The 13213-nt window shown below is 44.2% G+C and overlaps 1 protein-coding gene across 1 annotated transcript; it reads right to left on the minus strand.

Annotated features, from left to right (window-relative positions):
- Nucleotides 1–186: 186 nt before the first annotated feature.
- On the minus strand, nucleotides 187–2975 carry LOC120669429 (homogentisate geranylgeranyltransferase, chloroplastic-like). Its single transcript, XM_039949187.1, has 10 exons — nucleotides 2883–2975; nucleotides 2705–2779; nucleotides 2542–2625; nucleotides 2356–2445; nucleotides 2165–2266; nucleotides 1989–2084; nucleotides 822–893; nucleotides 647–742; nucleotides 456–560; nucleotides 187–349 (listed from the first exon to the last, which is right to left on the minus strand). Exons 1-10 carry the CDS (start codon nucleotides 2973–2975, stop codon nucleotides 311–313), a joined length of 852 nt encoding a protein of 283 aa, XP_039805121.1. The 3' UTR covers nucleotides 187–310.
- Between the last annotated feature and the right edge of the window lie 10238 nt (nucleotides 2976–13213).

Here is a 13213-nt window from a genome sequence, read left to right on the forward strand (position 1 = left end):
AAAAGAAGGCTGCCCACATTGAGGAATAATATCACTTCCATAGAATGTCCCATTTAATATACGATGGTTGTACAAGCACACAACTTTACCGCTAAGGCATATTCATATGGTCAGGCAGCCAAGACTCGTGGATTAGTCTTATGTCCACAATAATCCCACTCAACAGAGTGAAATGCCTCTATTTTGTACATTTACACTTACATAGCAGATGATGCATAAGCATCGAATAGAGGAGTATCATTAATAATAAGCCCCGCAAATGAATTTTACATATCTATGCCAGATGGTAGTTTCCCTGGCATGATTCTTACTACATAAATGGTATGAGGAAATACTCGGCGTAGAATAACTGCAAACCAATAAAAAAGCAGAGCATTAGACACAAACATCTCAACATAGTGCCACTTTTTTTCATTGAATTTATAGAGCATACTGTAAAAATAAAACTTACTCACCTTCCAAATGAACATGTAAAATGGCGTGATGCATGTCTTATTTGTGATGTCAAATTGTCGTGCTCTCTGCCAAAGCACAAAAGCGAGCAAGCCATGACCAAACACCTGAACAATTTTGTAGGCCCATGAAGTCAAATAGAAAGACAAACCTTATACTTTTGTATTAAAAAAAAGCCTAAGATATCACTTACAGTGGCAATCTTTTGATACAGATTTGGAGATGATGCTCCTACCAAAATTGCAGCTGTATATGCTGTCATGAGCATATTAATGCAGAGCCTATACACCTGAAGCATGATAAGCAAAAATTAATTTTGCACAGTTTGTAGACCTTAGCTTTTTTAAGTTGAACAGGCATATTCTTACTTTCTGTTGACCTAACCGTACACTCAAAGATTGAATGCCGAAATCTCTATCTCCATCAACATCAGGGATATCCTACACGTTAATAAATAGGGAAAAGTCTGTTTTTCAACCCTGAACTATCACGATAGTCCGATTTTGGCCCTTGAACTACGAAACCGGACATCCTACACCTCCAACTAACGAAACCGTTTGAAAAACAACCCTGGCTCAGCCAAAGACGGTTTTGCTACAGTAAAATTTCCGAATTTCTAGAATTTCACACCTCTCTCAATTAAATAATAAAGAAATCATAGTTAATATTGTCTAAAACTCATGATATTTTTTTGGGAGGTAGATCAAAAGACAAGAAATTTATTTTGGCTAGATGTGCTACAATAGACATAAAGGAATTTGAATTATAAAATTTTAAAAATAGGTAGAATTCAAAATTCCTTGAATTTTTAGGTCAGCTAAACCTATGATAAAAATGCATTAAAAATATGATAATTCTTAATTTTTTATTTATTTTAGTTAGGTACTTTTTATTGGCCCAAGTTCTATAGAAAATTCATAAATTAAAATTTGAGGAATCAAATTTGATTCAAATTTGAGCATTGTGAAGGAATTCAAAAACTTTCATAAAAACTTGGGCCAATAACAAATACCTTATTAAACTAAATAAAAAATTATGAATTATCATATTTTTATTTCATTTTTATCAAAGGTTTAGCTAACCCAAAAATTCAAGAAATTTTGAATTCTACCCATTTTGAAAATTTAATAATTCAAATTTCATTATGTTTAATGTATCACATCTATCCAAAATAAATTTCTTGTCTTTTGATCTACCTCTCAAAAAAATATCATGATTTTTAGACAATATTAACTATGCTTTCTTTATTATTTAAGTGAGAGAGGTGTGAAATTCCAGAAATTCAGAAATTTTACTGTAGCAAAACCGCCTTTGGCTGAGCCAGGGTTGTTTTTCAAACGGTTTCGTTAGTTGGAGGTGTAGGATGTCCGGTTTCGTAGTTCAAGGGCCAAAATCGGACTATCGTGATAATTCAGGGTTGAAAAACAGACTTTTCCCTAATAAATAAAGGGAGCAGAATTCATCACTGAATTTTGGTATTGTATAACCATACATATCTTAGTTCCTGGATATCACAGGTCATAATGGATATTTACCTTGAATAAAGCTATTACTGCAGAGAAGCAACACATAAACAATGTTGCAAACACCACCGACCTTGTTGGCGCGAAGGGCCTCTTCAGAATATGTTGCTGCATCAGGCATAAAACCAAATGAACAAGGAAGCATTTATTCGCAGTTCAGTGGGCATATATGCAAATAATGCTAGTACCTGCATGTGTGTAAAGAAAGCTAATTGAACCAATATAGCCCTCACAACAAGTATGCAGGATGCAGCGAGAAAGGGATGTCGCTTCCACCTGAGCAATGGAACCTGAAACGTAGCTAAAAGAAGTCAAACTGAAAGAATTGAAACGTATATATATTATGAAACTACATCATACAGAAGTATGTATTACTTACATCTATAGAGTAGGCACTTCCAAGAAGGAAGCTGACAAGCAAGGCACACATCAATGGAGCAGATTTGGATCTTATTCCAATGCTAATGCTCTGAAAATTAAAAAAAAAGTTAAAAAATGTATATGCATATTTCAGGCAGATTATAATAGATGGTTATTCAATTTCTGTGTTGAGCTAATAGCATACCATGACCAAGAATGCCACAACTAATGATACCCCAGTTCTCATTGAAAACTCTCCAGAAGCCAATGGGAGAGTTGGCTTGTTGACCTTCAAAACAAGCATAAGTTGTTCTGGATAATACAAACAGTAATGCTGGACAATATGATGTAGATTCATGAAAAAATACCTTGTCAATTTCAATGTCAAACAACTGATTCAGCCCCACTACATAAATGTTCATGCATAAAGAGGAGGCTAAAGCCTGTGTACGAGAAATCAGAAGTGTCAAGTGAAAACGGTATGTATAACTCAAAAAGAGAAGGCATATGTGTGCTCTGAGTATAGCACTCATAATCGTATGATACCTCAAGAAATCCCCATAGAACTGTCACACTTAAATCATCTAGGCTCTTCATTGGTAGGAGGGACACTGAAGTAATGCCTAGTATCTGGTACATGGTCCACATATAAGAGGAAGAGTGAAATTGTGGGGGTATTATGCATATACAGAATAGCAGCATCCAGTTCAAATAAGAGATGCTAGAGCTCACAGTGCCAATGATTGTGTGGGGCCGACAAAACCAATAGAAAGCTCTCACTTTCTTCGTGACTTTTATGCCAATTTCCTCAAATTGATCGATATTGAAATTATGTTGAGGATGAGTAGCTGCATTGCATCTGAGTTTGAGGACTGAAGAATGTCTGCATTGTGTCCCTGTCGGTCTCATAGGACTAGCACCATGTATAGTAACATTTAGTATTTACAATATATGAACATGAATGCACAGTAACACTGCTGTTTGGAATCAAAACAATAACATCAACAAGATGCTAACAAACCAAATATTAAGGCATATCACTTGACGTTGCCTGCGGCCTGCTGAAGCTTCCACGCATGATGGACCTGCAATTTTTGTAGAATGAAAGACAAATGTTTAGCATGCTATACCTGTGAAAAATTAAAATTTGTGAGCAAAACTTTCAGTAACAGCGGCTTGTGCAAGGGACCAATTTAATGTCAGTTCTGTTAAAAAAACTTGCATTGTCTATATGTTGGTCGTTCATCATTAGGGATGCCAAATGGATATATAAATAGTTAAATCAGAATAGTGGACCAAATTTGAACACAAGAAAGAATAGTGGAGCAAAGTTACATGTCTATCTACATCTCATATCATTTCTTATACTTTTCCCCATTGCCCTATGATATATAACTCATTTAATACAGTGTTATCTTATCATATTTTCAACTATCAAATTCACTAGTTTTACTCAATTCACACGATAAATTTATGATAAAATTTATGATGTTATATTCTTCGCAAAATTTCTCAAGGGGACTGGGAATGAAAATTAACTCCAGCTGAATAGAAATGGGACCGGAAAGCCAGAGCCCGGGCCCTTGGGTAACTCTCTCTCACTCTGATACCTGAAGAAATCAAATGACCACAAGTAGAAGGAACTTTTATGCGGCTTATGAAGCCGTAGTTTGGTTCTCTGTATATCCCCCCGAAGAACTGAACATAGTGTAGTACTGTACCTGTCCATGAGAATTTTCTTGCTCCCAATCCGAATCGAGCCATCTTGGTCGGCCAGTTCCTATGATCTGCATCACAACACGGAATTACCCATCACCACGCATCAATCTCAACTCTAAATCCCCAGAACGTCGTACGCGCTGAGATTTTGTCAAATCAAGCCGAGTGCCGAGACCAACAGGGCAGATCGAAGTGAAAAGAAAAAAAAAGAAGGAAACAAAAGAGTCGTCGTCGAAACGACAGTTCGTTGCCTGTGGACAGCCGCAGCGCGTGACGACGCGCCGCCGCCGACCGCGCGGTCGCCGCCTGCATCGATCGCCGCCGCCGTTCCTCGGGAGGAGAAGCGCCGCCACAGGAGAGGAACGGAGGACTCGCCCGGCCTTCTCCAGCCTATACGGCGGCGGTGGCGGCGGAAGAGGAATACGGAAGTGCAGACGCGTTGGGTTGGCAGACAGGCCGGCAGGCAGGCTATTGATGAAGGCCGCTGCTGTGGGACTGACTGGCGGACTGGGACTGGGACGACGACGAAGCCTCCAGTGGCGGCGCGTCGCGAATCTGGGCGCACGCTCGCCTCGTGCACGCAGCGCATGCAGCGCAACCAGGGCGTGCCAAGTGTCGGCAGCAAATGTTTCCCGAGGCGGCGGCGATACACAGAGCCCGTTTGGCACGGCTCCTTCGTCAACAGCTCCTCCACTGGCTTCTACAGGAGCCGTACCAAACAAAAGGACTGTTTGGTAGAGCTCCGGCTCCGGCTCCGGTTTTTTTGGTAGAGCGGTTTCTTTGTGGAGCTGAAGTCGTTTTGAAAATCGTTTGGCAAAAACAGCTCCTCCTAGTTATTTAATATACACAAGAAAAATCAAATGACCATATTACCCTTATTTTTTTTATATCTTTCTTATATGAAGTTAATTAGTTAATATTATTTTTTTAACATGCTGCACGGGAGCTCTTTGGTGTGCCACTCATGGCCCACTTCCAGACGTCAAAGGCTTGTTTTCCTTTTTTTTACAGAGCTCTGCATCTTTTATCTCTTCGTTTGTTCTTATCCATTCAGGTATTCTCATCTCCTAGCTCTCTCTCCCATTGCTCCCTCGTCTCTCTTCTCTCGCCATTGCAAAGGAGCACAACAGGAGTAGTGTTGACAGCCAAATTTGGCATCTGCTGAGGTCAACTGGTCTGACCGGTCGAGCAGACCGGTCAGGTCTGTACAGTCCGAGTAGAATTAGATTTTTTGTAAAGAGTCCTCATGTAATCCTACTCGTGAAGGGGTACGTCTTCCCCGGCCTATAAATATAAAGGCTAAGGCCGATTGAGGTTATTCCCAATCGAATCAATACAAAAATCGCATTACTTTTATCTCTCAAACCCTAGCCTTTTCCAACCCTAGATTGCTTTCTTCCTTCGTCCCGGCGGCGTTTGAAGACGTTCTGAGTGGCCTGCCGACCTCAGAGCAACCCTACGATCACGAGCTCCGACGGGGTCCCTCCCGAGTTCGCTGTTCTAGGTTTCCAGCGAGTCCCTGCTTGCACCGGTCAGACCGGTCGACGGTACCGGTCAGACTGGTCCGTCCAGGGTTTCGCGGGTGTTGATCGTTTTGACGATCGTTCGCGCGTTCTAGCGCATTCGAGTGTGTTGGCGCAATTCTGTGTCAACATACTTTTTGGCGACTCCGCTGGGGAAAGATTAATCTGGTTTTAAAACCGATCTGATCTACTCCCTGAAGAAGATGGGCTCCACAGAAATCAACAAGGAAAATATCATCACGGCTACCATGGAGGAGCTCACCGAGGAGGAACGCAAAGCCTACCTTCTTGTGGAGGAGCACGTCAAGGCACAATTCTTGAAGGGCTTCAAGAAGGATCGTGGTGGCCTCGTCAAAAGGGTGGAGGAGTTCGTGCTGCCGTCTCTCAAGCTTAACCAAGATAAGATTGAAGAGATCCCCAATGTAAGCCTTTCTCCATCTGATATGTTTGATAGGATGTCATCTTTAATGGATCAGAAGATTATTGCTGCACAAGCTGCCACAGGTGACATGTTAGTTAAATTGAGTACTGATGTTGATGCGCTTAAAGGTAAACAACCTATGTCAGATCCTAACTCATCAGATCCGAGTTCGGCTACCCCTGAGTTCACATCTGAACCACTTTATGGTATGCCGCCGAACTCGTTTTCAGGGCAAACCCCGCCACCATCGACCGTGCACACAGCACCGGTCGGACCGGTCCCACAGACCGGTCAGACCGGTACGACCGGTCAGACCGGTTACCAGACCGGTCAGACCGGTTACTCAGTGCCGTCGCCGACGCCTCTCGAGACAATTCCAGGTTTGGCTGCCCCTGGCCGAACTAATGAATTGTCACTTTATACACCGCCCCGCATTGCAGCTGTAGCGGGAGTATCGCAGGGATCTGGACCTAATCAAGGACCGATCCCAACTTCGTTACAGACGATGGCACATGGAAATCCTAATGCACATCGGTTTTCTGAGTTCTATACCAGCCAGCACTATCAAGCCGATCTTCTTAAGTTCAAAGAGGATCTGGCAAACGCGATTAAGAATAAGCTTGGGGTGGATATGGGTACTACACGTTTATATCAAAAACCTTACCCCGTTGAGTTTGATTTCACTCCTTTTCCTGCTGGTTGGCGTATTCCTGAGTTTACTAAATTTAATGGTGATGATTCTCGTACAACTTGGGAACACGTTAGTCAATATGTATTGCAGTTAGGGGAAGCTGGTTTTAATGATGCTTTACGTGTGCGTTTATTTTCTTTATCTTTGACTGGAACAGCTTTCTCTTGGTTTTCTTCACTTGCTCCTAACTCTATTCGCAATTGGGCTCAATTGGAGCGTAAATTTCATGATCACTTCTTTAGTGGGGAAACCGAAGCGAAATTGTTGGATTTAACATCGATTAGGCAAGGACGTGATGAATCTTCTTCGGATTATTTCAAAAGATTTAAAGAGATTAAAAATCGGTGTTTTAGTTTGACAATTTCTGAAAAGGATTTGGCGGATTTGGCATTTAATGGTTTACGTTCTTATTTGAAAGAGAAACTTGAGGGCTTTGAATATCATACCGTGAATTTCTTGCAAGTCAAAGTCATGGGTTTAGAATTTAAACTTAAAAATGCCAAAGATACTTTCAAGCCTCATCGGTCCAACACACACATTCTTGATCATGATTCGGATGGTTCGGACGATGATAGTAAGGAAGTATATGCCGCCGAATTTGTTTGGCCATCAAAGGCCAAACCCGGTTCGGTTCCGTCTCTCAAGCCGATTCAAAAGAATCGGCAGGATGAGCCGAGGTTTACTTTTGATGTTTCTAAGTGTGATCGGATTTTTGATGAATTGCTTAAGAATGGTAACATCCGATTATCGCATGCTATTCCATCTCCCGACGAGCTTAAACAACATGCATATTGTAAGTGGCATAACTCTACATCTCATGCTACTAACGATTGTAATGTTTTTCGTCGACAGGTACAATCGGCCATTAATGAAGGACGATTGGTACTTTCTGAGATGCAGATTGACAAAGCTCATTTCCCTGTTCATACGCTGGAATTGAATAATCCAAAGGTGCTCATTCGGCCGGAACAAGCCGAAGGAGCTAAGGGAAAGCATGTTGTCATCGGTGATCCAAGACCGATGAACACAAGTGACAAAATCCTTGCCCGAGAAGTTATCAAAGAGAAAACTGATGATGGCAAGAGTACTCTGAAGATCATTGTCAGAAATCCTAGACTCGGGGGGCAAGGGAGTTCTCCATTAGAAAATCGGTCTGCTGATCAGGCACGACCGGTCAGACCGGTGTCTGAGACCGGTCCGACCGGTGCTTCCAACCGGTCAGACCGCCCTGGTGACCGTCCCCGGACCTTCAAGCCGAAACGTCCGGAAGTGGGTACTTGGAAGACCAACGAAGTGAAGGTGCAGGGAAGAACTGCTAATCAAAAGCCCACCTTCAACCAGTTGTTGAACAAGTATACAAAGGCCGTTCAAAACGATCGGCCGTTAAAAAAGAGACCGCGTTCACCGCCGCGTCAAGATCGTCCGGCGTCCCCAAGAAGGGAATCCAGTAGGCGCAAAGGTGATGTTGTCACGTTATATCCTCCTCAGAAGATGTATGCTACCATGCCGTGGATGCCACCGGCTTCAAATGCAACAAATCCGGCATGGGAACATGGGGGGATATGGATGCAGTGTTTCCCGATGCCTTATCCTCCACATTATCAAGGGGAAAGCTCCAGGATGCCAGTGCATGACCGATTGGGACCACGCCAATCTGGTCCAGGGCAGCAGGTTACACCGGTCAGACCGGTACACACTGACCGGTCAGACCGGTCTCATCAGAAGCCGGGTCAAGCTCCTGTTCCAAGGTTTGAATATCGCGTCAAGGAAAAGAGGGGGGAGCAGAAGACCGTGGTTGATTCAGAAAAGTCCAAGGCGGATGTTATTCAAATCGGTGAAATCGAAGTGCCCATAAGAGATACGGGCAAGAAACCGATGGATGTAGATGCATCGGTTGACGTTCCTTCGCAAAACCACAGCCGGGTGGCGGAAGGCACCCGCCCAAGCCCAGAGGGTGTATACTCAGGGGGTAGCTAGTCTTAGATCGGTCTCACTCAAGAACACAAGGAACACAACAGGATTTAGAGTGGTTTGGGCCGCCGGAGCGTAATACCCTACATCCACTGTGTGTTGTATTGCCTTCCCACGAGAGTGAGAAGGTTGCGAGAGCTTGAGTCAGTCTCAAGAGCCTGTGTTCTAGCGGGCGTGCTCTCCCTTTTATATGTCCAAGGGGAGCACGTACACTGAGCGGGGCCCCGACATGTGGACCCGGCGATGTATTATAAACTACATTTTGGCCTTCAATGCCTCAGATCCGGAGATCTTGTCGTCGGCTTCCGTGCGTAGCTTCTGACCAGGGATGGTCTTGAGCTGTCCTGTCAGAGTAGAGTCTAGCCTCTGCAGCCGCGCGTCGAGGTCATGATGAAGCGCCGAACTACTGACTCAGTCCACTGTAGCAGCGTGCACTGTTGCTCCAGTCAGTAGCTGGTCATCATGACTCATCGCCCATGGGCGCGGCGCTGCGTCTTTAGTGCTTGCCTTGGTAACTGACGAGCCACCTCGGTAACTGGCGATCCACAGTGTGGACTAACAAAAGCTGCCCCGTGCCCAGCGGCAGCAGAGCCTGCCTCAACCACTCGCACTTAATGCGGGTGGGTGAGGGAGCTTCCAGCAGAAGGCTTGCGCCCGCGCCCGTGTCTGCGTGACACGTGGCGGCTCCGGACCCCTCCCGAGCAGCTAGCTGAGCCGAGAGCTCACGGGGGGTCCGGATAGGCACGTGGAGGTCCCGGACCCATCTGCGGGAGTCCGGATGGCACGTGGAGGTCCCGGACCCATCTGCGGGAGTCCGGATGGCACGTGGAGGTCCCGAACCCATCTGCGGGAGTCCGGATGGCACGTGGACACAGGTGCTGAGCATTTCCACCTCTGGGACACGTGGTGACACCGGACCCGTCCCTGAGCGGGAAGCGGGTCCGGGACCGTTGGTCCGGTGAGATGGAGTCGGAACCCAGGAGTCCGGCTGCTCAGCTCCTTAGGGCGTAGTTACGGATAACTACGCGAGTCTTGGCACAGTAGGAGTGGGTACCCCAGTTGTAGGGTACCGACACCGGTCATGGCTAATGATCATGAGGCTGGTAGCAGCAAAAGCACAGCGGATAAGTACCATCAGCCTAGATGGTGCCCTTCGGGATTAACTCATACTCAAAAAAGGAAATTGCAGCGCCTCCGCAACAAAGAAAAGAAGGAACAGGAGAAGGAGAAGATGAGGGATGAGGAATTTAACAGATACAGGCCTATGTTCCCTCAAAGCAAGGTGTGGAAAGCTAAGGCAGCTGACCAGCCAGACAGACCGGTCGGACCGCCATAGCCGACCGGTCAGACCGGTCATGAGGACCGGTCAGACCGCTCTGACCAACCGGTCAGACCGGTTGAGCCCAGTGCAGAGGCAACAACCGAATTGGTGCAGCCCGTTTCGGTTCCTTCTGTTGATGAAGCCCCAACAGTTCCTCCGACAGCTGAAGACGAGAATTGGTAGACTACGAAGTGTCTCCGGAGCGCACCAATACGGAGATCAATGTGGTGCACTTATCTTCGGATTACTTCGTGGTTCCGGAGGAGGATTTGGCTCATCTTCAATTCGGGTCCCGTGAAGCTGTGTTCCAGAAGCCAAGCGAAGAGGACAATCATTTGAAGGCTCTTTATATAAGAGGACACATCAACGGGAAACCGGTGACTCGCATGCTAATAGATGGTGGGGCCATTGTAAATCTTATGCCCTACTCGCTGTACAAGAAGCTCGGTGGCCAAGACGAAGACCTGATCAAGACGAACATGACCGTCAGTGGTGTTGGAGGGAGCGAGCCCCTTAGCGCCAAAGGAGTTGCTTCCATGGAGCTCACCATTGGAAGTAAGACGCTTGCTACAGCTTTCTTCGTCGCAGAAGTGCAAGGTAATTACAATTTGATTCTTGGGAGGGATTGGATTCATGCAAATCAGTGTGTTCCTTCTACCTTGCATCAGTTTCTTGTTCAATGGATCGGCGATGAGGTTGAGATTGTCCATGGGGACACTTCATCCTTTGTTGCTTTAGCCGATTCGGATTCCATTAGTGCACACGACAACGTCAAGTGTTTATCGGGCGTGGATCTGTCCGATTATGATTTGATCAGTTGCACTAAGGATGGTTTTGTTTCTGCTGTGCTAAAGCCGATGAATAATCGGCTAAATCATTTAATGTAAATTAGATGAGTACAACAGAAATTTCAGAGGAGACCGGTCAGACCGCCAGTGCCGACCGGTCAGACCGGTCCAGTCTCGTTCAGCACACAGGGCCTACCGGTCAGACCGGACACCCCGACCGGTCAGACCGGTCCAACGCAGAATGGCTGCAGCAGAGGCTAGATCAATATCGGGCGCGTACGAACGATATATGTGAAGTCATTGAAGATTCTGGAGATCTAGATAAGCTGGGACAAGGGTTTACATCGGCCGATCCTTTAGAAAAGGTAGACATTGGTGATGGAACTATTCCTAGGCCGACCTTTGTAAACAAAAATTTATCGGCTAAATATAAAGCCGATTTGGTTAATTTATTAAAAGAATATGTTGATTGTTTTGCTTGGGAGTATCATGAAATGCCTGGTTTGAGTCGTGATCTTGTTGAGCATCGTTTGCCAATTAAAGCCGGTTTTAGACCTTATAAACAACCGGTTAGGCGTTTCAATCCCGTTATTTATGACCGAATTAAAACTGAAATTAATCGTTTACTTGATGCTGGATTTATTCGGTCTTGTAGTTATGCTGATTGGATTTCTAATATTGTGCCTGTTGAGAAAAAGGATTCGGGGAAAATTAGAGTGTGCATTGATTTTAGAGATCTTAATAAAGCTACTCCCAAAGATGAATATCCTATGCCTATAGCCGATATGTTGATTAATGAGGCTTCCGGACATCGTGTCATTAGTTTTCTTGATGGTAATGCCGGTTATAATCAAATATTTATGGCCGAAGAAGATATATCTAAAACGACATTTAGATGTCCAGGATTTGTCGGTTTGTTTGAGTGGGTGGTTATGACTTTCGGTTTGAAAAATGCGGGTGCTACTTATCAAAGAGCTATGAATTTAATCTTTCATGATTTGATTGATGTCATCTTGGAAGTGTACATTGATGATATTGTCATTAAATCGGCCGGTTTAGATCATCATTTAGCCGATTTGAGACTTGCTCTTGAGAGGATGCGCCGGTATGGTTTGAAAATGAATCCACTCAAATGTGCTTTTGGTGTATCGGCTGGAAAGTTTGTTGGCTTCATTATTCATGAGAAGGGAATAGAGATTGATCCTAAGAGAGTTGAAGCCATGAAGAAGGTTGAAGCCCCTACATGCAAGAAAGATTTACAGAAGTTCTTGGGCAAGGTGAATTTCTTGAGAAGATTTATATCTAACTTGTCCGGGAAAATTGATGCTTTTACTCCTATTCTTCGGTTAAAAGATGAAACCGAATTTACTTGGGGGGCAAAACAGCAAGAAGCATTTGAGAAGATCAAGATTTATTTGTCTTCACCACCCGTACTCAAAGCACCTAGGAGAGGAGTACCTTTCAGACTTTATGTGGCTGCTGAAGACAAGGTTATTGGAGCTGTTTTGACTCAAGAGACCGAAGGGAAGGAGTATATTATTACATATTTGAGCCGACGACTTATTGATGCAGAGACGAGGTATACATTCATTGAGAAGTTATGTTTGTCTCTTTATTATGCTTGTACCAAATTGAGACATTATCTATTATCTAGTACTTGCATAGTAGTGTGTCAAACCGATGTGATCAAACATATGTTACAGAAACCGATTTTGAGTGGTAGAATCGGTAAGTGGGCTTATGCTTTAGTTGAGTATGATTTGGCTTGTGAACCTTTAAAATCTATGAGAGGCCAAATTGTAGCGGATTTTATTGTTGAGCATCGGATTAATGACAAGCATGATTTAAAAGTCGGCTATATTACTTGTACACCATGGAAGTTGTACTTTGATGGATCGGTTTGTGATGATGGTCAAGGGATTGGTGCTGTTCTTATTTCTCCGAATGGTGCTGTTTTTGAATTTTCAAACCGATTGGAAAAAGAATGCACAAATAACCAAGTTGAATATGAGGCTCTTCTATTTGGTTTGGAATTCTTGCAATCCATGGGCGTGAAGCATGTTGAAGCGTTTGGAGATTCTCTTCTGGTGGTGCAGCAAGTATCTAAGGTATGCCAATGCTATAACGGTTCTCTAAATGCATATCTTCATAAATGCCTTGATATTATTTCCTCCTTCGATGAATTTATTATTAAACATATACCGAGGGAAGAAAATGAAAAGGCAAATACTCTGGCTCAGCAGGCATCTGGTTATAATGTTACGAAAAAATATTTCAACATTCGCAAGCCGATGCAAACGAAAGCCGAGTTTCTGGTTCTGGACACACCGGTCCGACCGGTCGGCGATACCGGTCTGACCGGTGATGCAGCTGTTAATTCTGATTCGGCTAAAAAAGTTGATTCAATTGTTTCGGCCGAAACTCAGGATTGGAGGGTCCCTCT

The sequence above is a fragment of the Panicum virgatum genome, chromosome 4N (assembly GCF_016808335.1).
Source record: "Panicum virgatum strain AP13 chromosome 4N, P.virgatum_v5, whole genome shotgun sequence".
Lineage (NCBI taxonomy): Eukaryota > Viridiplantae > Streptophyta > Magnoliopsida > Poales > Poaceae > Panicum > Panicum virgatum.

Coding starts and splice junctions, on each gene's coding strand:
- LOC120669429 (XM_039949187.1), bottom strand. CDS start 2,975: ATGTACCAGATACTAGGCATTACTTCAGTGTCCCTCCTACCAATGAAG. Junction 2,267..2,355: donor GAAGTGCCTACTCTATAGAT/GTAAGTAATACA, acceptor GCTACGTTTCAG/GTTCCATTGCTCAGGTGGAA. Junction 894..1,988: donor CAGTAATAGCTTTATTCAAG/GTAAATATCCAT, acceptor ATTAACGTGTAG/GATATCCCTGATGTTGATGG.